General features: G+C 35.7%; 1 protein-coding gene across 1 annotated transcript in view; it reads right to left on the bottom strand.

Moving 5' to 3' along the window:
* Nucleotides 1-1476: 1476 nt before the first annotated feature.
* Nucleotides 1477-27534, bottom strand: part of NALF1 (NALCN channel auxiliary factor 1) — a 989305-nt gene continuing 963247 nt past the window's right edge. The window contains exon 3 of the mRNA XM_007938918.1: nt 1477-1766. Coding sequence (XP_007937109.1) covers nt 1477-1766 — 290 coding nt within the window. The remainder of the gene's footprint in view (nt 1767-27534) is intronic.

Below are 27534 nucleotides of genomic sequence, written 5' to 3'. Positions count from 1 at the left end.
ATTAACTCTTCCTTCCACTGATTCTACTGTAAACTCATAAAAGCCTTTTTAGAAAGCAAATTCATAAACACTCAGCAGGTGAAATGTTCCCACAAAAAAAAATAAATAACTAAATACAAACAGGGCAATCAGATTCCTCCTCTTTTCCTGGACAACCTAGAATATGTTAGAGTGATAACGTTTTTGCACTTTCATAAAAATGATTGACCTATTTATTTTAAAAAAGAAGTTGTTCTTTTGTGATAATGCATAATAGCATACATTTCATACCTGAAATAATTTTAAACAATATTGGGGAAATACTGGGATGAAATTGTATACATTTTGCATATTGCAGCTGTTTGAGCATTTCTAATATCTTTTCCACATCAATAAAGGAGGAAAAGAAGTCCAGATTGTTTCCTCAGTCTCTTTGTTCCCGTTACAATGGCCAAAATTTGCTCGTATATTACTGCAAGAGAACTGAAATCACAATGAAAGCCAGCCTCGAGTCTCCAAAGGAAGGAATTACTAACTCTACATTCTGATTCTAGTGGCTGCTCCTGTTCAACTGACCAGCGAGAATGGACTGGACTTCTTGGAAATGGGAACTGGAGCAACACAGTTCAGTATAGCTTTTTTTTTTTTTTTTCCTTTTTTTTGTTTCAACATAAAAATATGTTAACTGTCTGATTCCATCTATTATGGAGAGCACTTGTTGTTCAGCTAAAAAGGAACCCCATCAGGCCCCCTTGGTTCCGCTCATTGTGGGTTTGTGCAGCAGTGGCTCAGAGGCCCACCAGAGCGTGCACACCCATTCACTGTGATTACACAGACAGAAGCAAGCGGATGTTGTCTGCTTAAGGGGACGAGAAGAGGATAAGAGAAGGAAGGGGCTGGGAAGGGCATGGGTTCTATGGGTAGAAGAGAGAGTTGGGGAATTTTTTTGTTTTGTCTTATTTTTCTCTTTTTTTTTTGTCTTTTTTACTTTTTATTATTATTTTTTTGTGTTGTTCTTTTTTGCTATACCATGAGGTCATAGCAATCATTCCTCTAATAGAAACTGACAGGACATAGAAGACAGAACTATCTGATGAACACACACAATGACTAGAAATATATATAGAGAGAGTGACAGTGAAAAGACTTAGTTTACCTCTGAGAAACCATCCCAAAAAATAAATCCTGTATTAACAAGTGCAAGAAATAAACAAACAAATAAATCAAAATCAAAACGAAAGCAAATAAAACCTCCAAACATTAAAACACAGTGTATAAAATGGTGTGAGAAATTTAAGTCACTTTACAGCCTTTTAGTCAATAAAAAGCTGTGTTTGTGTCCTTGTTTGGATTTAGGCCCATCTTTTTAAATTTTACCCTAAAGGCCTTGCAAGAAGTAATTAAAGGGTAAAAGCACCCAGTTTCTGTTACATTTTATAGCAGTTTCTTTTTTCATGGTGGGCCAGTTGTTTTCTCTGATGACATTTCATCTTTCTGTTAGTCCTCATTTGTGGAGTTTTCTTCCAATGTGTTGATGCCTCCGAAGCTCAGTCCCGTTGTATTCTGTGCTGCTGAGGCTGTGAGTACTGTATGTAAGAGAATTAGTACAAGAACACACAGTTTGAGTCTGCTGTTGCACAATCTTGTTGCTGATGACACTGTGAGCGATGTCCTTTGACAGGAGTCACTTTTTTCTACTGTCCCTTTGGATAGGTTATTTGATTGTTCTTCTCTCCTGACATCACAGCATTCTGGTTCATCATTGGTTAGAAAGGTTTCATAAAGCCCTGTGGGATAAAGAAAGTAGAAGGTTAAAGATGATATGTAAAAGGAATTCATAATAGTAGCAATGAAGCTGAGACATTAAAACTTGGATCCCAAAAAATCTTAAAAGCAATTTATATATATATATATATAGTCACTCTTCTGTCACTTTGTTTTACTGTGGTGGCCTGTGTGTTGCTGTGATGCTGGAAGCTATACCTGGCACCAGTATTTCAAACATCAGCTAGGTAACCAATGGTGGACAGTTTTCAGTAGAGCTTCCAGACTAAGAGAGACTGGGAAAAAGGACCTGGATGTTTCCTTCTGAAAAAATGGCCTTTGAAAACCTATGGATAACAGTGAGACATTGTATGATAAATTGCCAGAAGATGAGTCCCTGAGGATGGAAGGCACACAAAATACAACTGAGGAAGAGCTGCATTCCTAAAGTAAAAAAAAAAAAAAAATACCTCACTGCCATGGAGTCAGATCTCACTCATAGTCCCTCCTTGGCGGCTTTCCGAGGCAGTATCACTATAGAAGTAGATTTCCCAATCTTCCTTCTGAGGAGTGGCTGGTAGGTTTGAACCACCAGCCTTCTGGTTAGCAGTCAAATGCCTTAGGCACTACCCCACCAGAGCGCCCAAAGTAGAGTTGACCTTAAACATGTTGATGGGATAAATCTTTTGGGACCTTCCATTGCTGATGTGACGCAATTCAAAATGAGAAGAAACAACTGCAAACATGCACTAATAATCGGAAAGTGGAATATATGAAATATGAATCAAGGAAAACTGGAAATTTTAAAAAATGAAATGAAACAATTGAAGATCGATATCCTAGGATTAGTGAGCTGAAATGTACTGGTATTGGCCATTTTGAATCAGATAATCATATAGTCTACCATGCTGGGAATGACAAATTGAAGAGGGTTGGTATCACATTCATTGTCAAAATGAACATTTCAAGATCTATCCTAAAATACAACACTTTCCATGATAAGATAATATCCATACAAAGAATACAGTTAATACAACTACTATTCAAATTTATATACCAACTATAAATAACAAAGATGAAGAAATTAAAATTTTTACTAACTTCTGCAGTCTGAAATTGATTAAACATGTCATCAAAATGCATTGAAAATTACTGGTGATTAGAAAATGAAAGTTGGAAACAAAGAAGAAGTATTGTCAGCTGGAAAATATGGTCTTGGTGATAGAAACAACACCAGAGATCGCATAATAGAAATTTGCAGGATCGATGACTTATTTGTTGAAAATACATTTTTCTCCAACATGAATGGTGAGTATATACACATACCTCACTGGATCAAATAGACTATATCTATGGAAATTGATGATGGAGAAGCTGAACTTCACTAGTCATAACAAAGCCAGGGACCAACTGCAGAACAAACCATCAATTGCTACTATGCAAGTTCAAACTGAAGCTGAAGAGAATTTTAAAAAGTCAATGAGAGCCAAAGTACAACTTTGAGTATATCCTACCTGAATGTAGAGACCATCTGAAGAACTAATCAGTGAAGACCAGACATCAAGAACATTATACATGAAGAAAGAAAAAGGTCATTAAAAAGGCAAGAGAGAAAGAATAGACCAATATAGATGTCAGGAGAGACTCTGAAACTGGCTTTTGAAAGCAAGTAGCTAAGGTCCCTAGGTGGCAGAGAGAGTCTGCCTTTGGGTGGTAACTCAAAGGCTGGCAGTTTGAACTCATCTAGGGTTACCGCAGGAGATCCAGGCTTGGCCATTGGCTTCTGTAAAGATTATAGCCAACTTCACTCCACAAAAAATGGACCCTCTCCAAATGAACCCATCAACAAATAAAACACTTCAACAAATATGAAAGTAGAGTAGCTAAAGTGAAAGGAAGAAATGATGACATCAAAGAGCTGAAAAGATTTCAAAGGGCAGCTAAAGAAGACCAAAAAAAGTATTATGATGAAATGTGCAAGCATCTGGAGGTAGAAAACCAAAAGGGAAGAACATCCTCAACATTTTCCAAGTTGAAAGAGCTGAAGAAAAATTTCAGTTCTCAAGTTGCAATATGATTGATACAGAAACATCAAAAGAAGATGAAAAGAATACACAGACTCACTGTGCCGAAAGAAGTGGTCAATGTTCATTCATTTCAAGAGGTAGCATATGATCAAGAACCTATAGTATTGAAGGAAGAAGTCCAAGCTGCACTGAAGGCATTGGCAAAAAACAAGGTTCCAGGAATTGGTGGAATTACAGTTGAGATGTTTCAACAAACAGATGCTACATTGGAAGCACTCATTTATCTATGCCAAGAAATTTGGAAGACAGCTACCTGGCCAGCCAACTAGGAGAGATCATATTTATGTCCATTGCAAAGAAAGTTGATCCAATGAAATGTAGAAATTATTGAATGATGTAATTAACATGTAAGTAAAGTTCTGCTGAAGATAATTAAAAAATGGTTGCAACAGTACAGCAATAGGGAACTGCCAGAAGTTCAAGTCAGATTCAGAAGAGGACATAGAAAAAAGGATGTCGTTACTGATGGCATATGGATCTTGGCTGAAAGCAGAGAATACCAGAAAGACATTTGCATGTGTTTTTATTGACTACGTAAAAACATTCAACTATGAGGATCATAACAAATTATGGATAATATTGTGAATATGAATTCATGAAGAACCTGTACATAGGCCAAGAGGTAACTATTGCAACAGAAGAGGAATACTGCATGGTTTAAAATCAGGATGTGTGCTAGAGTTGTATCTTTCAGCATACTTATTCAATCTGTAGTGAGCAAATAACCTGAAAAGATATGATGATGAATACAGTATCAGGATTGGAGAAAGACTCATTAACAACCTGTAATATGCAGATGACACATCCTTGCTTGTTGACACTGAAGAAGACGTGAAGCAGTTACTGATAAAAATCAAAGACTACAGCCTTCAGTATGGATTACACCTTGGCATAAAGAAAACAAAAATCCTCACAACTGTGCAAACAAGTAACATCATAATAAATGGGTAAAAGATTAAAGTTCTTAAGGATTTCATTTTACTTGGATCCACAATCAACACCCATGGAAGCAAAACTGCCTTTGAGCCAAATCTGACCCATAGAGATCCCTCCTAGGGTTTCCAAGGAGGTATCTCTACGGAAGTAGATTGCCAAGTCTTCCTTCCAAGGAGTGGTTGGTGGGTTTGATCTGCCAGCCTTCTGGTTAGCAGTAAGAGTCAAGAAATCAGATGTTGTCTTGTAGTGAGGAAATCTGCTGCAAAAGACCTCTTTAAAGTGTTAAAAAGCAAGTTTGTCACCTTGAGGACTAAGGTGTGTCTGACTCAAGCCATGGTACTTTCATTTTCATGGTATTTTCAATTAGATAATATGCATGTGAAAACTACACAATGAATAAGGAAGACTGAAGAATTAATTCATTTGGATTAGGTGTTGGTAAATAATACTGAATATGTCATAGATTTCCAGAGGAATGAAGAAATCCGTCTTGGAAGAAGTACAGTCAAACGCTCCTTAGAAGAGAGGATGGCAAAACTTCGTCTCCCTTACTTGGATATATTATCAGGAAGGATCAGTCCCTGGAGAAGGACATAATGCTTGGTAAAGTAAAGGATCAGCAAAAAAGAAGACTGTCAATGAGATGGATTGACATAGTGGCTGTAACAATGGGCTGAAACATAGCAATGATCGTGAGGATGGAGCAGGACTGGGTAGTGTTGTATTCTGTTGTACATAGGATTGCTATGAGTCAGAAATGGCTTGAGACAGCAACTAACAACATATGTATGTGATATATACACACACACATATATATAATATATAATGAAACTTGTGAGAACCAGAACTCAACAAGACTGCCTTGTCATTTCTGGGTCTCACAAAATTTCTGCATTTGACAGAGTGCCATCTTACCACTTTTCTATAGCTGGTTTTAGTGGGAAATATTTGAGTTTTCCTTCTCTGAGAGGTTTCCGCCTTATACAAGTTCCAGTTTTTGCAAGTTTTATTGTATACATTCATTATTTTACAGGAAAGCAGACTCAATACAAACTGAATAACAGTGAATATTTGTCACAAACCAGTGTTTTATATTCCTCGATTTGTTCTTCTATATGCCTACTACTCAGATTGTGAAGTGTTTGGGTTGCAATGAGTACAGAATAAAATATTGTTAAGTCATTTCAGAACTTGAGGTTCAGGATCAACTTGGTGGCCTAGTAGATTCAGTCATCCTTTCTCTTTAGTAGGAATATGTTGAGCTAATGCAATTATTAAAGTAATATTAACTGGTTATGCATAGTGAAGTAGCCAACCAATTGTAATACTATAGGTATGAGAACCATATTTACTAATCACTCCTCTCCTTAACCTTCATCTTGTCTTGGTGAATGGGCATAATCATCTACACATCCAATGGATGAACAATTATTTTGCTTTATTTTCTAAATATTTCTTGTATTCATGCATTTGATTTTATTTGTTGACTGCCTGAACTGAAGACTTTTTTATGTTTTGTCGGGATCATTGCAGTAAAGATCACTGAGCTTTCAGTCGTGTCCTCTTCCACCCTATCCTACAACATTGCCTTTTGTTGATTGTCTGTTTCTCTCTTGTTTTCTTGTTCTTTCTTCTCTTTTCTTCCCTCCTCTTTGAAGCTCTCCCTTTTGTCCTTTATCTCCTCCCTTCTTCCTCTATATATATATATATATATATATATAGGTCTTGTTTTAAAGTTGGTAAGTGCTTATTTTGGAAACTGTCAAAGTGGTGAAAACACTAAAACAACAATCATTGATTATGATATAATCTTTCCAAATCTTGTTTCTTTCTATTTGTCTTTACATAGTTGTATACGTCATTTTGGATCTTTTTTTCTTTGTTGTTAGAATGAACTTTCTATATACATCTTTATCATGTTACTATCATACTGAAAATTTTAAAAATGGGGATATTGTTAGAGTTATATGGCTTAAATGATATTTTTTCAATATAAAGTGCTTGGCTCAGTGCCAAGCATAAAGAAATGTCTTGAAAAATTTGGCTACTGTTAATACTAATAGCTATCAGTGGTGTTTCACTGCCTTCATCCAAATAAAAGCATATTTATAAACTGCTTTCCTTTCTCTTCAAATTCATCTCTCCATGTTTCAGCAATCCTGAACCATTGGCTATCCCCAGAACACATGATATTTTCAACCATGTCTTATCACTGCCCAAGTCACTTTTTCTGCCTGCAATTTCTTTCAATTCTCTACCTAAATTTCATTTATCCTTCAAGTTCACCTCACATGAAATTCCCTGTGTGAAGCCTATATTCATACTCATGGGTAGCTAGTACGTTTTGCAAAACTCTTCAACAGAATTTATTATTATTTTTTTAATCAAAATTGTCCATTTTCATGCCAATATCTCTTCTCATCTGTGAACTTAAATACAAAGACTATATATTTTCAGCTTTGCATTTCCAATACAGGGCAGAATGCCTGAACAAAATAGATATTTTATGAGAATCTATTACATCAATAAACTCAATATATGTTTAATTAAAAAAGAATCTATAATCTATTAAATAATATACACTTCAATCTTCAGTTTCTTTTAAATAAATGATGAAGATATCCTTATAATGATGCTTACAATATTCATTTCTTCTTAGGCATTCAAAGGTAAACTTCACCTTCGCCTAGATAGAATATGGAAAAAAAACTGAATTAATGAGATCTGCAGCTCTGACATTTTTATTGTATGATATTTTCTTTTTCATAAAAGCCACCTCACTGGTAAATTAATCATTTGTTGAAGTATATGTTTTCCAGTATTATAGTCTATAAAGAAAAGAGTTCATACTTAAGAATATGAGAATAGAAATCTAAAGTTCATTTTGATTGACATTTCAGGTTAACAGGATAATTTAACAAAGACATTCAAATAAGAAGCTTGTCCAAAGGTGCTCAGAAGCTGACCTGTGGATGTATAACTTCAGTGATTTCATAAAGAATAAATCAGTAAATTCAGGCCAGCTTTATCATTTAACCCCTTTTTTGACTGACAAAAGTGATACTTTCTTTCTCCCCTGTCCATCACTTTAACAAGAGCTTGTAACAAAGTTATACATGCACATATATTAAAGAGTCGGATAATTGTACAATGTATTTTTCAAAATAAAACATTTCCTCCACTGTCTTTATCCCAAATTCTTCATTCTCAAAGGCAAATACTTGCATGCCTTTTAGCTATTTATGTTGTTAGCACCATGTCTTTAAAGAACATAATTTGTGATTTTCATGATTTTATTAGTTTTTTAGCATTAACTATAGACTTCTCATGACGCAATAGGAAGATAAAATAGTCTCCCTTCTGTTTCCCCCAGCACATGCCCCTCTCCATTCCATTATCCAATTTCTCCATCTGTAGTAATCTCAACTTTCATTGTTCTCTTTATTACAATGATGTACACACTATTCTCAACTTCAAGCCATGTAGTGAACTCTAGTTTCCTATTCCTATACTAATTATTATCTTGTAGTTTTTTATGTACTTACTAATTCAATACCACTTTGTCAGTTAGTTCAGAGACATCAAGTATTCCATCAGGTTTATCGTTCTGAAGAAACACCTCTTGGAACCTTCTGCCATCTAGAATGGCTGCTTTCATGTCTGGTGCACAGCTACCACTCTGGCAACTTCATTGAGCCATCATCTTGGCAATACTTAGTGACTCTCTCCTGTTTTGGATTCCTATTTTCTATATCTTGTGCCTACTTCTTTCTCCTTTTGGTGACCTCTACTATTTTTATAAGGTGAATTCCTGAGGTGTTGTAGGTCTAAAAATGTATTTAGTCTTCAAAGTAGTGAAAACATTATCTTTCAGGTTTACTTAAGCATTACTCTAGTATTTGTCTGTTGAACCTTTGGGCCCTGTCATTTAATTTTCTTACCTTACCTCTCCTGTTTTATTCTGCTTTCCAGAGCATTTGGTGAGCTTTATCCTGCAAAAATTCTGTTGAGTATTTCTTTTTTTCTTTTTCTCTATTGTGCTTTAACTTCCAAGAGGTTTTGTTTGTTTGTTTGTTTTTAATGTCATCTGAATGCTGATTTTGAAGGCATGGTTCCACTATTTTCTTTTATCTCTCTGAAATTATCAATGGTACTTTAATTTGTAGTATCATATTCCCTCCATCATGAGTTCTGTTTTGTCCAAGTCACCATTTTCATTCTCTTTATTTTTGCCTCTTATTTTTTAAGTGGGAAGATTTAAACAAGTAAGTGTTCTTTGTTGATTGTCTTCTCATGACAAAAAGCTCTGAACACTAAAAGTAGAATTTGTGACTATGAGCTGCATTGTAGAAAGTATGCCTGTACAGATTAGATAGAGAAACTTTTAAAATTCTTTCTTTGGGGTTTATCAGATTCACTAGAAAGAAAGTTTATCCAATATCTGTTCAGGAAGATGAAGGCTGGGCTGTCAGTTTTCTGAGTGCTAGGTGGGAGAAGAAATTAAAATGGGAGAAATTGTGGCCTTTAGTAGGCATACATTAATTTAATCTCTGTTAAATGATGGTACCACTTCCTTAACTACTGTCTGACAAGAGTCTCCTTTACTATCTCTAAAAAGTAGTTTCTTTCCCCACAAAAATTGTGCCATTAATCTTCGCTCTGGGATGGGGTATGGGAAATTTGTTTGTAGAGTGGGACATGAGATATGGAGATCAGATTGCTTCTTAAACAGATTCCCACCCAATCCTCCTTATTAATCCCTTCCTTCAAAGTATCTTAAGGAGCTTAGATGCTGTAATGGGTAAGGCATTTATTTGGCTGCTAATCAGATCAGCAGTTCAACTCCCCAAGCTGTTCCATGGGAGGAAGATGAGACAATCTACTTCCATAAAGATTTACAGCCTTGGAAACCCAAAGAGGATTGCTATGAATGGAATCACTGGATGGCAGTAGGTTCAAATTATCTTACACAGTCAATCCCTGAGTCTAGAGTGACCATTGATTGTAAATCTGGTGGGTTCTCTCTTTCTTGCTCCTTTAGCATTAAATTTTCCAGGTTTCAGTAAGCCCTTTACATGCATTCACATTCTTTCTAGTTTCTAAGAGGTTCTGGTGTTGTTTGCTTATCTATTCTACTCTTTTGGATTAATACCATTAAAAAATTCCTTTTCTGTTAAGATTTACCTGAAAGACTTTATTGCTGCACTTTTCTCTATATCACTCTGCTCCATCCTGAACTGTGAGAGATGCCGGTTTTTCTTGGCTTTCTAAGGCCAATAATTCTTTGCTTTCTGTAGAAGACAATGTGGTGTATTCCCCAAATGCCATTCAGGGCCTAAGACTCAAACCTGCACCTAGGAATGTTGCTTGTAGATGGCTTCTATTGGAATGTCTCTCCAGAAACTGCACTTAGCTAAAGTGAGCAGCCCTCTCAAGTTCTCTCCCGTGCTCCAGGCAACGTGCCTCCAATGGCGATGAGGATACAAAAGTTTGGCCCTCTAGACCCTCAGTCAGAACATCTCTGAAGGGCCATCCCTGCTTCACATGTTTTCTCCTGTACTCTTTCTTCCTTCCTTCACTGTCTCACAAGAGTTTTTCCTGAAAGTACTTCCCAATAAACTACCTGGGCAGATCTTTCCTGTGGTGGGTTTTCTGGGAGAATTTTTACCTAGAGCAATGTCCTCTTGCTTACAATGCAAATAAACAAAGAACATATCTGCAAACTGAAAACGAGTAAATAATTTCTCAAACAGTAATTTCATTGCATTGATTAGAATTAGGAAAAGAAAAGAAGCACATTTTCATTAAGTACAATGTTGTTCTGATATATTTTGTTTACAAAATGTTTAATAAATCATTATGTTATTTGACATTGAATAGTACCACTTATTATTATATATTCTACTAAATGTTATATATAACAAAATGCCAAACCAAACTCACTGCCGTGGAGTCAGTCCTGACTCACAGCTACCCCTCCTTGGCTTTCTGAGGCAGTATCTCTATGGAAATAGATTGCCCAACCATCCTTCCAAGGGATGGCTGGTAGGTTTGAACTTCCAGCCTTCTGGTTAATAGTCAAATGCCTTAGGCACTATGCCACTAGAGCTCCCCAAAACACATACACACAAGAAAAAGAAACCAAAACTTATTACCGTCTAGTTGATTCCGAAGGAGCTCTGGTAGCATAGTGCCTAAGGCACTTGACTGCTAACCAGAAGGCTGGTGGTTCAAACCCACCAGCCACTCCTTGGAAGGAAGGTTGGGCAATCCTACTTCCGTAGTGATACTGCCTCGGAAACCCAAGGAGGGGTCGCTATGAGTTGGGGCCGACGAGACGGCAAATAACAACAGCAACATTTGATTCTGACTCATAGCAACCTTGAAGCACGGAAGAGAACTGGCCCATGGGGTTTCTAAGGCTACAAATATTTATGGAAGCAGATTGCCACACTTTTCTCCCACAGAGCATCTGGTCAGTTTAAAATACCCATCTATGGATATGCAGCTGAACACTGTAACCACTATGCCATCAGAGCTTCTTATTATATATTATTATATATCACAATAATTATATATCATTATAGTCACAATATCATAGAGTACCAACATCATGACTTTTTTGTGAAAATTAGTATATAATACATATAAACAATTTAGAACAGTGTCTGGAAAACAAAAAGATTCCATATAATACTAATTATAATTTGGATTAATAATAGAATTAGGATTCAATAATTGAAAAGGATTTGAAAGAACACATAATTTAATCTCTTTTTGTTTCTTCATTTAGTATAAGTCACTCAAAGAAAACCTCATTTTTCATGACTTTAAACAATTATTCAATTGTGGTCAATAGAAATATTACCTAAGCAGAGGAAAACTTTAGAATATTATATTATGTTTATAATACATAATTCTTAATATGTAACAATGTATAATAACATAATTACTAATATTATTGAAGTAAAATCCTTCATTGTCCCAGTAATTTACATTCTGTTCTCTTTAAGTCCAGGAATATATAAAACCAAATTTCCAAATATTTGGACTAATAATATGCTTTATATTATTTTTAATTTCTGATTGTAAGAAGTTGATTTAAAAAGTAAAATAAAAAGAAGGTGGACAAATAATTCAAAATTTGGTTTTTTTCTTTTGAGAAAAGGAAAACAAAGAAATTACTGGTATTTGTTTTCCCTGTCTTTTTCATTAAGACATACACATTACATAAATGTAATTTATGAATTTTATATATATAAACATGTTTACTTTATGAGATTGTATTTTGTATTATATTATTCTTTACTTAATTTGGGAATATTTAGTTTACATATTTTTCGAGCTTTAGAAACAGAGAAATTTTTATAGTTTTTACTCTCTAGAACAGTGTGTATAGCATGAATATTAACAACTTTTTTAATCTAATTTTTTTCTTAAAGTTAATTGTATACTTCTTCAGTTTCCTTCATGGTTATCAATCTGTCAAGGCTATTTTGTGTCAATTTTGATAATTTATACTTCTGTAAAAAACTTTATTGAGAGTTTAAAATTTATTAATATAGTGTATAACTATCTCATTGAAAACTCAATTTTCATATAGCCTTCTCATTCTTAATATTTTATTTTAATGTTCTCCCCTTTTGTCCTTGATTAGACTTGCAAAGTTATTTCCACTTGTATTTGCATTACCAAAGATAAAGCTCTTGAATATGTTTGTTCTATTTGTTCAAAATTTGTTCTATTTTGTAATACATCGACTTTGTTTATGTAGATTTGTTTTTCAACTTTTGTTTATAATTCTATTATTTTCCTTCTGACTCTATTAAATAAATACCACTTTTCTCATTTAATTCATTTTCCTTAATAAGTAAAACTTTTATTGTTCTTCATTTCTATCTGAGAATAGATTTAGCCAATTATCTTTATTTTTATACATAGGAGCTCTGGTGGTGTAATGCCTAAGTCATTTGACTGCTAACCAGAAGGCTGGTGGTTCAAACTCACCAACCCTTCCTTGGAAGGAAGATTGGGCAATGTACTTCCATAGTAACATTGCTCAGAAACCCAAGTAGTTAAGAAAGTAGTTCATTTGCTGTATATTTTAGTTTCCAATTGATTGATGTATTTTAGAATACACTTTTGACATTAATTTTAAACTTTATTTATATTGAGCTTAAGAATGTGGCCAGTAAAAAGTTTTTTTCCTTCTTTATTTTCTTTGTGTCTTATTTTATAATTTAGTTTTAATTTTGCCTATTCAGAATATCATCAATAAAAATATGTATTATACAACTGTTTGTAATAATTTTACTTAATAAATTTGGCTATTATGTCAGTTGTTGCTGTTAGGTGCTGTTGAAACTGTTTTGACCCATAGTGACCCTGTGTACAACAGAACAAAACGTGGTGAGGTCTTGGGTCATCCTCCCAATAATTCTATTCTTGAGCCCATCATCACAGCCACAGCGTCAATCTATTTCATTAAGGATCTTCCCTTTTTTCATTCACTCTCTACTTTACCAAGCATGATATCCAACTGGTCCCTTCTGATAACATGACCAAAGTATGAGAGAGAAAGTCTGGCCATTTTTGCTTATAAGTAGCATTCCAGCTGTACTTTCTTCAAGATAGATTTGTTCATTCTTCTAGCAGTCTATGATTCATTCCATATTCTTTGCCAACACCACTATTCAAATGCATCAGTTCTTCTGTGGCGTTCCTTATGCACTGTCTAGCACTCACATCCATATGAGGCTGTTAAAATGCCATGGGTTGGGTCAGACACTGGGCAATCTACTTCTGTAGAGATACTACCTGGGAAACCCAAAGAGTGGTTGCTATCTGTTGGAACTGAATTGATGGCAGTTGTTGTTTTTATTTTTCTTTTTTTCTTTGAGGTCAGACATGCCTTAGAGTTCAGAGTGACATCTTTGCTCTTAAACACTTTACAGAGGTCTTTTGTAGCAGATTTGCCTAGTGCAATATGTTGCATGATTTTTTGTTTGCTGTGTCCATGGGTGTTGGCTGTGGATTCAAGTAAAATGAAATTTTATTGAGTAAAATAAATTTTACTCAAGTAAAATGAAATCCCTGACAACTTCAATCTTTTATCTATTTGTCATGATATTGCTTATTTGTCCAGTTGTGAGGATTTTTCTTTTCTTTATGTTGAGGTGTAATTCATACTGAAGGCTGCAGTCTTTGATCTTCATCAGAAAGTGCTTTGAGTGTTCTTCACTTTCAGCAATTAAGGTTGTGCCATCTGCATATTACAGGTTATTAATGAGTCTTACTCTAATCCTGATGCTGTGTTCTTCTTCATATAGTTCAGCTTCTCAGATTATTTGCTCAGCATACAGGTTGAATAAATGTGGAGAAAAGATACAACCCTAACACACCTTCCTTGATTTTAAATGCCACAATATCTCCTTGTTCCATTCAAACAGCTATCTCTTTGTCTATACAGGTTCCTCATGAGTGCAATTAATTGTTTTGGAATTCCTATTCATTGCAATATTATCAATAATTTGGTTTGATCCACACAGTTGAATGCTTTTGAATACTCAAAAAAACAGAGGTAAATATCTTGTTGGCATTCTTTGCTTTCAACCAAGATCCATCTGACATCAACAACGATATCCCTCAGTACATGCACTCTTATGAATCTGGCTCGAGTTTCTGGTAGTTTCCTGTTGATGCACTGTTGCAACAATTTTTAAATTATTTTCAGCAAAATTTTATTTGGGTGTGATATTAATGATGTTATTTGATAATTTCTGCATTATGTTGTCTCACCTTTCTTTGGAATAGACACAAATATAGACCTCTTACAGTTGGTTGGGCAGGTAGCCATTTTCTAAATTTCTTGGCATAAATGAGTCAGTGCATCAATTTGTTGAAATATTTTAATGGGTGTTTCATCAATTCATGAAGTCTTGTTTTTCACCAGTTCCTTCAGTGCAGCTTGGGCTTCTTCCTTCAATACCGTCAGTTCTGATAATATGCTATCTCCTGAAGTGTTTGAACATCAATCAATTCTTTTTGGTACAGTGACTCTGGATATTCATTCCATCTTCTTTGGATGCTTCCTGAATCATTCAATATTTTGCCCATGGAATCCTATGATATTTCAATTCAACTTGAGGCTTGAATTTATTCTTCCATTGTTTCAGCTTGAGAAATCCCAAGAGAGTTCATTCTCCATTTCCATCTCCAGGATTTATTATGTCAGTAGGTATAGGAAAATCATAATTCTTTATATTTCCACCATCTCTCTATCATACTGTGGTGGTCTGCATGTTGCTATGATGCTGGAAGCTATGTCATCATTATTTCAAATAATAGCAGGGTCAGCCATACTACAAAGATTTCAGAGTAGCTTCATATTAAGACTAGGAAAAAGGTCTGGCAATCAACTTCCAAATGTTAGCCAGTGAAAACCTGTGGATCACAACTGAACATTGTTCAACACACTTGCTTTGGACATATCATCAAGAAGAATCACTCACGGGAGAAGACATCAGATTTGGTGAAGTAGAGGGCCAACAAATAGAGGGAAACCCTCAGTGAGATTGACATTATAGCCCAAATGGGGACTCAGGCATGCTGGAAATGATGAGGATGACACAGGACCAGGCAATGTTTTAATCTGTTGTGTATAAGATCACAAGAATCAAAGCTGACTCAATGACACTCATCTATCTCTATATATCTCTATATATGTTTGCCTGATACATGCTTATCTATTATTTTAATTTTTCTTATTCATTATACTTTTCTCTGTAATGTGTCTTACACTGAAGTGTTTCACAATGATTGAAAAGGAGAATTTAATCCATTTACATTTATTATCCAATTTGAAATGCTTGGTCTTGCTTTCATCATCATATTATATCATTTCAAAGTATTTTAAAATGCTTTCTTGCCATTCCTTTTTTTCCTACTATTTGTTATGTGAACATATATATATTTTTTTCACAATTTTTTAAACAAATGTAAATATTAATTTTTTAGAAACTCTTTTTTTTAAGTGCACATTCTTCAACCTATATATGTCTAATTATCAGGATCATTGATGAGGAGACTAGAAAAATGTTCCTTCGTGCAACTCCTTATCCCTCATCTTTTGGGTGTATAATCAGATGATTTAAAGAAGAGCTGCCTTCTCCGAGGAGAGCTGACCTTAATATTGTGGATGGAGTAAAGCTTTCAGGACCTCCATTTGCTGATGTGGCATGACTCAGTATAAGAAGAAAGTGGTAAACATCCATTAATAATCAAAACATAGAATATACACAGTATGAATCTAGGAAAACTGGAAGTTGTCAAAAATGAAATGGAATGCATAAATATCAATACCCTATACATTAATGAGCTAAAATGGACTCATTTTGGCAATTTTGAAACAGAAAACTATATGATTTACTATGCCAGGGATGACAAATTGAAGAGAATTTTTCACACACAAAGAATGTTTCAAGATCTGTCCTGAAGTACAATGCTGCCAGTGATAGGATAATATCCATACAGCTACAGGGAAGGCCAGTTAAGACTACTATTATTCAAATTTATGCACCAAACACCAAAGCCAAAGACAAGGAAATTGAAGATTTTTACCAACTTCTGCAGTCTGAAATTGACCAAACATGTAATCAAGATGTGGTGATTATCACCGGTGATTGAAATGCAAAAGCTGGAAGCAAAGAAGCATCACTTGTAGTTGGAAAATGTCTCCTTGGTGACAGAAATGACACTGGAGATCGCACAATAGAATTTTGCAAGACCGATGATTTATTCATTGCAAATACCTTTTTTCAATAACATAAATGGTGCCTATACATGTGGATTTCACCAGATGGAGTACACAGGAATCAGATTGACTACATCTGGAAAGAGGCAATGGGGAAGCCCAATATCTTCAGCCAAAACAAGGCCAGGAGCTGATTGTAGAAGAGACTGCTCATATGCAAGTTCATGTTGAAGCTGAAGGCCATTAAAACAAGTCCATGAAAGCTAAAGTATGACCTTGTTTATATCCCTCCTGAATTTAGAGACCATCTAAAGAATAGATTTGATGCATTGAACACCAATAACCAAAAACCAGAAGAATTGTTGAATAACATCAAGAACATCATCCATGGAGAAAGTAAAAGGTCATTGAAAACACAGGAAAGGAAGAAAAGACCACAATAGATGTAAGAAAAGACTCTGAAATGTGCCCTTGAATGGAGAGTAGCTAAAGCAAATGGAAGAAATGACAAGATAAAAGAGGTAAACAGAACATTTCAAAGAGCAGCTCAAGAAGACTAAATCAATTACTATAATGAAATGTGGAAAGACCTGGAGTTAGAAAGCCAAAAGGGAAAAACATGCACATCATTTCTCAATCTGAAAGAACTGAAGAAAAAACACAAGCCTTGAGTTACAATATTGAAATATTTTATGGGCAAAATATCGAATGATGCAGGAAAGATCAAAAGAAGATGGATTGAATCAGAGTCACTGTACCAAAAAGAATTGGTCAATGTTCATCCATTTCAGAAGGTGCCATGTTATCAAGAACCAATGGTACTAAAAGAAGAAGTTGAGGTGACACTGAAGGAATTGGTGAAGAATAGCCTCCAGGAATTGATGGAGTACCCACTGAGATGTTTCAACAAACAGATGTCATGCTGGAGGCACTCACACTTCTCTGCCAAGAAATTTGGAAGGCAGCTACCTAGCTGACTGACTGGAAGAGATCCATATTTGTATCTATTCTAAAGAAAGGTCATCCCACAGATTGTGGAAATTATCAAACAGTATCATTAATATCACACACAAGTAAATCTTGCTGAAGATCATTAAAAAATGGTTGCAGTAGTATATTGACAGAGAACTTCCAAAACTGCAAGGTGGATTCAGAAGGGGATGTGGAATGAGGAATGTGGTAGTTCAGTTTGTGTGTCAACTTGGCTGGGCCTGGTTGAGTGGCTGGGCAGCTGGATGTAGTATTCCCCATGATGAGACTGGTAATCAATTCCATGGTGGAATCTACTGTGAGAAGCTGAGTAGCTGCCTTCAGGAATGTGGTCTGCTTCCTATATATAAACAGAAGCTTTGGGGAATGGTCTCCAGCTTATGGCATGCTGGGATCTTGCATGTAGCCATGTCGTTGTTCAGCAGCCTGCTATGCTCTGCCAACCTGGGGATTTACAATGGACTTGAATTAGTGGCCTGCCATGTGATTTGGTAACATTGGCACTGTACCTTTTTACTTGTCAACCTTGGGCTTGGCAGCCTTAGCAGCCAGCAGCTGTCTGAGTGAAGAACGGTGTCTAGCTCCAGTGGTCTGGGAGTCAGAAGCAGAGCTGAAGCCCAAGCAAGGCTGAGGGGTTTCACCCAGTCCTTAGAGCTTGGCACTTTAAACTTGGACTTAAAGTCTTCAAATTGTAAGAATAAACTCCTGTTTGTTTAAGCCATCCCATTTGTGATATATTTCTGTCAAAGCGTCTCTAGGTAACCAGAACAAGGGATACCGTTGGTGATGTCAGATGGGTCTTGGCAGAATCCAAAGAATACCAGAAAGATGTTTCCTTGTGTTTTATCAACTATAAAAAATCATTCAATTGTTTGGAACATAACAAATTATGGATAGGATTGAGAAGAATGGGAATTCCAGAACACTTACTTGTGTATAAATAGACCAGGAGGCTGTTGTTGAGACAGAAGAAGGGGATACTGCAGGTTTAATCAGTAAGGAAGTGTGTCAGGGTTGTATTCTTTCACCATACTTATTTAATCTGTATGCTGAGCAAATAATCCCAGAAGCTGGACTATATGAAGAAGAATGTGGCACCAGGATTGGAGGAAAAATCATTAACAACCTGCAATATTCAGATGACACAACTTTGCTTGCTGAAAGTGAGGATGACTTGAAACACTTACTAATGAAGATTAAAGACTACCGTCTGCAGTATGGATTATATATCAACATAAAGAAAATGAAAATCCTCAGAACTGGACCAATAAGCAGCATCACGATGAATGGGGAAAAGATTGTAGTTGTTAAAGATTTCATATTACTTGGTTCTACAATCAACACCAATGGAAGCAGCAGTTGAGATTGGACGATGTATTCCATTGGGCAAGTCTGTTGCAAAAGATCTCTTTGAAGTGCTGAAGAGCAAAGATATCGTTTTGAAGACTAAGGTGTGCCTAACCCAAACCATGGTGTTTTCAATCCCCTCATATGTATGTGAGAGGTGGACAATGAATAAGAAGAGTAGATGCTTTTGAGTTGTGGTGTTGGCAAAGATAACTGACAGTGCCATGGACTGCTAGAAGACTAACAAATCTGTCCTGGAAGAAGTGCAGCCGGAATGCTCCTTGGAAGAGAGAATTGCCAGGCTTCATCTGACCTACTTTGGTCATGTTGTCAGAAGGGACCATTCCTTGGAGAAGGATATCGTGCTTATTAAAGTGGAGGGTCAACACAAGGGGAAGGCTCTCAACAAGATGGATTGACACACTGGCTGCAATGATGTGCTCAAGTGTAGCAAGGATTGTGAGACTGGCACAGGACCAGACAGTGTTTTGTTCTGTTGTACACAGGGGTCACTATGAGTTGGAGCCGACTCGATGGCCCCTAACAACAACAAAATTTTCAAATTGTTAACATTTTATAAATTCCCTCCTTGTATTTATTTCTTAATAAAATTTTTATTTCAAGGATTATTTGGTTGCAATTAACAGATACCCACTAATGTTAATTTTTTCAAAACAAAATAAGAGCATACAACAACAACAACAAAAAAAAAATCAAGTGGTAGGTGAAACATTAGAAAAAATCAAGCTTTTTCCTTAAAGTACAAGGACAGGAACTTCCTGGGCAACAAATTAAGGAATTATATGGCCATCGGAATTGAGCGTACTTTCCACCTGGGTGGAGCTACAGACTTTAATATCAGTATCCCGCTGCACATCTGCTTGATTCCTCTCTCCCTCTACAGACAAGTCTTTGCTGCTTTCTTATGCATATGTGCTACACATGACTTCTTTGTTATGCTCTCTCAGGTCAACTGCTATCAGCCCTGACTGAGATGCCTGGGTTCCAATTCCACATTCCTGGTGAAGCAAATCTAATTGATTTGCTCTCTTGTCCACACCACGCCAACCAGCCACAACCAGGGAAAGATTCCCATAGTACAGAGTGGCTGACCACGAGCTACATATGAAATAAAAATTTGACATCATTCTTTTTTTTTTCCCTTGTCATATACACTATTTTTTCCCTCTTTTTAGAGCTAGTGAGGTATTTTCTTCATTTTCAAAATTCAAGAATATTTAGAATATGATCTACTTGCCTTCATTTTGCCTGGTGGCTAGACCATTTTAATCTGCCAGTGTAAACTCAGGAAAGATACCTATTATTTATTTATTTATTTTCCACTTTTATTTGTTTTCTGTTTAATCCAATGACATCTCTAGGGTTAGTGTTACCCAGTGCAGTAATTCATGGTGTCACCCCCCCCCCAACACAACCTATCATACCAGACCATACAGAATCCTTATTAATGTTTATTACCATTTTAATCATAGAATAATATGTGATACTTATAGGTATAAATTGCTTAACTGCAACATTTGTTAAACTGTACAAATACCAACAACAAAATTGTTTTGTAATATTTTTCTACATTGAATTACAACATTATTTGTTATAAGATTATTAGTAACTGGGTGGAAGCCTTGTCTGATTTTTCTCGTTTTCCTTTCATTACTACTTCATTCTGATAAAAGTTATTGACATAGGTTTATAAATACTAATTACCATGATATTGTAGGTAAAACACTAGAAAATTTGACAAAATCATTGACTATATAAACATTGGCAGCAGTGCACATAATGATTTGTGCTTCTAACATGTGCAGGCAAACCATGTGATTTGAAACATCATTGTAACTGTGTAATAATGACAGCTCTGACCAGGGCACGTTAGAAAGGTCAAAAAGTAAATTAGCAAAGTGTTTTAGTCTTACAGGTATTTTGATACATGTAAGCTGGTTTACAAAAAATGTTTTGTTTTTATACTTAGCTACAAGGATATTTTAATTAACAAATAAAAATTTTTGTTGATGTATAACAAAAAGTTTTTATAGGAATTTTATAGACAGGGAAGGTCATTCGCAGCTTCTAGAAGCTGCTTGAATCCTGTAGTTTGTGGTCCTCTTTCTCCATCTTCAAAACCAGCAACATCAGATGGAGTTCTTCTCCTGCTTCCTATCACTCTGAACTCTTCTCCCTCATTTCTCCTGTTTCTGCTGCTCTGTCTCTTACTGACTCTCCAGTCTTATTGTCTCTTACTGACTCTTTTGCTTTTAAGGGCCATGTAATTAGTTTGATCCCACCCAAGTAATCTAGGTTAATCTTTCCATCTCAAAATCCATAAGCTTAACCATATCTGGAAAGCCCCCCCCCCTTTTTTTTTGCCATGTAACATATTCACAGACTCTAGAAATTAGGTCATGGACATCCCATCTACCACAGGCTGTCTTCTGGTCTCAAAAGATTTGTGTCCATGCCATTTGCAAAATACACTCATTCTAACAAAAGTTCACCAAAAATCTTAGCACATTATAGTATCAACTCAAAGTGTAAAAAAACTAATTTAAATCCTATTAGCTTAAAATCCCTAAATCTCATTATCTAAATCACCTAAATTAGGTATAGATATGACTCTGCATATAATCCATCCTGGAGCAAAATTTCTCTCAATCTCTAGGCCTCTTAAACAAAAGAAACAAGTTATCTGTTCCCAGAATTGTGAGACAGGAATATGACAATAGTTACAGAAATTCCAGTTCAAAAGGGAAGAAAATAGAAGGAAAAAAGGGGTCATCCACCCAAACAGATTTTTAAATTCTGTGCAGCAAACTTCACGAGGTTTCTGGGACAAGCTGAAAGTTCAAAGCGTTCTGTGGTTCTCGGTTTCATCCTCGGGGCTCACATCTCAGCCTTCTGAGTTATCCCTCCTTTCCACGTAAAGTAGATTGTATTTTAGCTAAGTTCCTCAGCATATATTCTGCCAGTTGAATTTTACGGATCCAATAACCTTATTGCAGTTTTTGTTGTTTATTTTTTTTTGTTTGTTTCTGTATCTCTTTCAGTCCAAACTGTCAGGTTTTTGTTGATCTAAAATTCTGAAGAACTTCGTGGGACTCATGTATTTTGCTCTTCTACTAGGCAAAAGTCTTGTCCAGAGATCTTTGCTAGGTAATTGTCTGGAATTTTGGCTTCTGCTGAGATGGTTGAAGGCATCTGTGAGTAAATACTGAATCTCTCCAAAGAACCTTTTGTGTGACTTCTCTTTGATTCTTCCTTCTTGTTTCACCTCTCTGATTGATACTTTTGCTTGTGTGTGTGTGTTATGTGTGTATGTGATGACATTAGATCCATTCACATGATATGGCATAATCTCCCTGTTTTGAAGTCAGCTGATTAGCAACCTTAATTCCACTTGAAAAGTCTTTTTGTTATATAACGTGACAAATTCTCAGGCATGATTGCAGGGGTAGATATCTCAATGAGCCAAAATCCTGCCTACCATTTAATGGTAATATTGTTCTGGTTTCATTGAAGGTTTACTTTTCTCTATGAAAACTCTTCAGATACTCCATTTATCTCTTGCATTTTAAAATTCCAAGAAAGTATGTCCATATATATATGTATATATGTGGCTGTTGTCATTTGCTGTTGAGTTGGACCTGACTTATAGCGACCCCTCCTTGGGTTTCTGAGGTGGTATCACTATGGAAGTAGATTGCCCAACCTTCCTTCCAAGGAGTGGCTGGTGGGTTTGAACCGCCAGCCTTCTGGTTAGCAGTCAAGTGCTTTAGCCACTATGCTACCGAGTATACATATATATAAATACGTTGTTTGTTGTTGTTGTTATGTGCTGTCAAGTCGGCCCCGACTCATAGCGACCCCTCCTTGGGTTTCCGAGGCAGTATCACTACGGAAGTAGGATTGCCCAACCTTCCTTCCGAGGAGAGGCTGGTGGGTTTGAACCGCCAGCCTTCTGGTTAGCAGTCAAGTGCTTTAGCCACTATGCTACCAGAGCTCCTGGATATATATAAATATATACATATTCTTTTTGCTGGCTCCTTTCAAACTGAAGCCACATCCTTCTTCAACATTGAAAAAATCCCTTGTAGCATTGCTTTGATAAACAATCTCCTTCACCATCTTCAGTTTTTTATTTTTCTCTCTCTAAAAAGCTTATATTGGATGGATCCTGGCCTTTCTATGTCTTCAATGATTCATCACATGTCACTCATTTGTCACTTTGAACTGTTAAAGTCTCCAATGGACAGATTTATCTTTAGGGTAAGTGAACCAAGGAGACAAATCAAGTGAATCAAATACATGAATTGGAGCTCCCCTCATACCCCTACCATAATAAGAAGGCTGTAAATCTGGGTTTCATCTAATCCATTTTAGATTGCTATTACACTGTCTTTAGAAAGAAGATGCCTCTCTCTCTCTCTCTCTCTCTCTCTCTTTTTGGTAGAAAAATACTACCATTACATATATAAGAATGAAGATCACTAAAGTCTGCTCAGATGTTTGCTTTTGGTCTTTAAACTATTAGATAATTTCTGGCCTTTTCTTCTGTTGCTCTGTGCACTGCCCAAAAACAAACTCTGATCACCAAAGGGTTTCTATCGGAAGAAGGGTCCTCACGTTTGTAATCTTCTGTAGTGCTTGATCTAGGGGCTTTTACAACTTGGGTTTATTCAATATGGTCCATCTCCATTTTCTCTCCCATACACCTTTCAATTTCACTTCTAATAGTCTCCTATTTTGTAGGTATTAGTGCTTTCTGGTAGCATAGTGCCTAAGGCACTTGACTGCTAACCAGAAGGCTGGCAGTTCAAATCCACCAGCCACTCCTCGGAAGGAAGGTTGGGCAATCTACTTCCGTAGTGATACTGTCTTGGAAACCCAAGGAGGGGTTGCTATGAGTTGGGGCCAACTTGATAGCACATAACAACAACAATAAGTGCTCTACAAATGTACCTCATTTTGTAGTTTGGACTTCAATTCTAACAGGATTTAGAGAAGAATGGGAAGTAGAATTCTGGTTTCAATTTGTCAGCCTGAAACAGAAGTCACACTCTGAAGCAATGATTTAATCATGGCCAAAACAATTTTTCCCATTATATAAAATGTAGTTTAGTGTTGCAAATTTTTTTTGAAATCAGTGCTTAGCTTTAATACTTCTTCAATTTATATTTGTTCACTAGTGATCTCACATGAATATAATCTAGGAATTATTTAGAAATAATTTACAAGAGAAATACAAAAACAGCACCAGTATCCAAATTGTGTCCACTTTTCTTTTGCAAAGAGTAACAATGATAAAATAAATGACTCTAGATAATTTACTAATCTTATAGGGCTCTGGTGGTATAGTGCATAAGGCATTTGACTGCTAACTAGAAGTTTGGTGCTTCAAACCGACCAGCCACTGTTCGAAAGGAAGATTGAGCAATCTACTTCCATAGAGACACCTCCCCAGAAACCCAAGGAGGGGTCTCTAAGACTTGAATTGATTGCACAGCAGTGAGTGTATTTTTTGTTTTGTTTTACATTTGGGCAGGTGAAAAGAGTGGTTATTCTAAAAAAAAATGTCTAGGAAACAACAGACAACCTCAAATCAAAAAAAAAAAAAAAAAAAAAACAATTCTAAAAAAAAAAAAAATCTAGAAAAAAATTATAAATAGCAGTGACCATCTACAGAAAGAACTGGACTTATTATACCATCAATATAGTTACAATGCAAGTAAAAGCAAATTTTGAGTGATTAAGAAAGTCATCTGAAACAGGGTAGTTTTTTGGGGAGCAGGTAGGAGTATCAGATCTGTAATGATGAATAAAGTTAGCATTGTTCTTATAGTTAATCTAATATTCATAGCATTACATTACTTTTTTATTTGTTGACATTGTTGAGAGTCCACCTCACTGTGGTATTCTCAGTGTCTAGGAAACTGCTTGTCTCCAAAAGATCAATAAGCATTTGTTTAATAAGGGAGGTAATGAAGGAATAATGGTGTAATGATCTGAATTGTGAACGAACACCATAATCAGTCGAATATACTGGATCAGAAAGCATATAGACGTCATCTAATTGTGAAATGTAATATGAGCACACATGTCACAAAGAAAAGTGATACAGAACCTCAAGAAAGGTTTATACGTACCTGATTATATAAAGGCTATTCAGAGTTGTAAGCTAAGTGTACATTAATTGGAATATACATTGTTTTAAGAAACTGAAAATGATACAAAATGAAATTAAAATCAAAGGCCTACATTAAAATGGCAGAGAAGTTTTACAGAGAATTTACTTATTCATTAAGACAAAGTTGAGAAATAAATTAGCCTTTGCTATGCCTTGATGCTAAACAGAGAATTCCATTAATGAATAATTTCTGAAGTTTTCTGGTATTTTGCAAGAGGAATGAACACTGCATGCAAACTGAGAGAAAAATAGCCTAAACAGAAACCTAACACACACTGTAAAATCACGTTTCACACTGTTATTTTCCTAAAAAATGGTTGCAGTGATTTTTTTTGCATAATTAGAAAACTTATTCTAAGGAAATGGAAAAGAAAAAGTTAATGGATAAAGAGAAAATACACAATACGTTTAATTTAATTTTATACACCACTTAATTTTATACACCACTCCCAATGAAAATTTGATTATTGGTTTGATAACTGAAACCAAACCAAACTCACTGCCGTCAAGTTGGATCTGACTCATAATGACTCCTCCTTAGATTTCCCAGGCGATGTCACTGTGGAAGTAGATTACCCAAGCTTCCCTCCAAGCAGTTGCTGGTGTGTTTGAACTGCCAGCCTTCTGGTTAGCAGTCATGTGCCTTAGGCACTACGCCACCAGAGCTCCTGGTTTGAAAACTATTGGATCTTAAAGAATGCTGTAGAGAAAAGTTATTTACATTCCTGAATGAGACTTCAGTACCCCATAGTGCAGCTGTTTGCATCTTCTGTGAGCATCCAAACCATATCAAATTCAAGGTACGCCACATTTCCAGAACAGAATGGCTCTATTCTGTTAAGTTATCAAGTACAGATGACTGACTTCCAAGTGGACATGGTAAGAGTAACTAGGAAAAGTAATAAAAGTAACAACTCCTTTTTCCTCCATCATTACTTACCAACCATTGTTGCAACATGTATTCAATATTCAGGTTAGATTCCTCTTGGAAATGTAAAGGGTGTTAAAGGAATTTCATAAAGTGTACTGAAGAATTCAGAGTAATTGATTTGAATGTTCCATGTGAATCTACAGGAGGATGTTAAAAATTCTGGATCTTCTTATAGGTGTTTCTGTGACTTCATGTTTAGCACTAGTTAATTCAGCACTGGTTTTAGTCACAATACTGCCCATGAAGCCACAGAAACAAAAATGTATATTCTTTCTTTAGAAACTATCTATTATGTTCTATTTCTACTTATTATTGTTATTTTCTTCTGTGAAATGGCAGAGTGTGGTTCACACATTGTAAACCAACGTCATTGTTTATTATATTGCCCATGGTCATTTTTAATTTGAAAATTCTTAGTAACCATAAAAAGTAAAAGAAGTAGCCTTGACAACTGGAAATTTTGTAAATAGTTCTATGGCTGCTATACCTTTAACTTATAATTGAAGAGATAGTCCTGCTAATGCTTTGATCCACCAATGTATTTAGAGAAAGAACATTTCCTGCTTTACTTGTTAAAGAGAAAACCAGAATTTCTGAATGATCACAGAATATATGTAAAACTATTTCAATGTCTGTATACACTCATGCATTCACTGACACAAGTCAATGTAGAACACCTCGTAAATAGACAACTGACTTAAAAAAAAAAAAAAAAAAAGCTTCCTTTTCAATGAGTTGAGGGAAATTGTCTCCCTAATTTGATGTTCTAGTTTTTTCAACATTTAATGTTGGGCAGGGGGCAGTTGTTATTTTCATCAAAGTGTTTTCACTCAGAACAAATGCCAAAACTTAAGTTGGTAATATTCTAACTCTAAACAAAAGCAATGATCTTTTAAAACAAATATGCTATAATAGTTTATAGACTAGATAGGAAAACTAGTTTCAGCTTGTGAGAGTAAATATTAAAAGTAACAACAGCAAAGATAAATGAACTAGCATGATTGTTGTTGTTGTTGTTGTTATGTGCCGTCGAGTCGGCCCCGACTCATAGCGACCCCTCCTTGGGTTTCCGAGGCAGTATCACTACGGAAGTAGGATTGCCCAACCTTCCTTCCGAGGAGTGGCTGGTGGGTTTGAACCGCCAGCCTTCTGGTTAGCATTTTAGTGCTTTTGGCAACTATGCTACCAGAGCTCCTAATGATTAGCCACCTTAATTTTCAGATTTAAATCCAATCAATCATTTAAAGTAGAAAATTGAAACAAAAATTGAGCAATATTTTTTTAAAAAGGGAGGGACAAAAAATACTTGTATCAATGACATCGTTCATAGCAGGCAGATGGAGGTTGTGGGGAGGATGGAGTGTAAATCCCTTTGAAGAAAATAACACTCAGTGGAATACATGTTTCAATCAAAAATAAAGTTGTTGTCTTATAGTCATACATATTTTTCCAGTAAATGATAGAAAATAATCATTTCATTTGGATTCTAACATATCAGTTGCCAAAGAGAAAGTTCCAGGTAGCCTATTAAAGACTTATTTTCTTAGTT

The sequence above is a fragment of the Orycteropus afer genome, unplaced genomic scaffold (genome assembly GCF_000298275.1).
Source record: "Orycteropus afer afer isolate SDZICR_OR568_19922 unplaced genomic scaffold, OryAfe1.0 scaffold00055, whole genome shotgun sequence".
NCBI classification, from domain to species: Eukaryota; Metazoa; Chordata; class Mammalia; order Tubulidentata; family Orycteropodidae; genus Orycteropus; species Orycteropus afer.
This window is presented reverse-complemented; position numbering and strand designations above follow the sequence as displayed.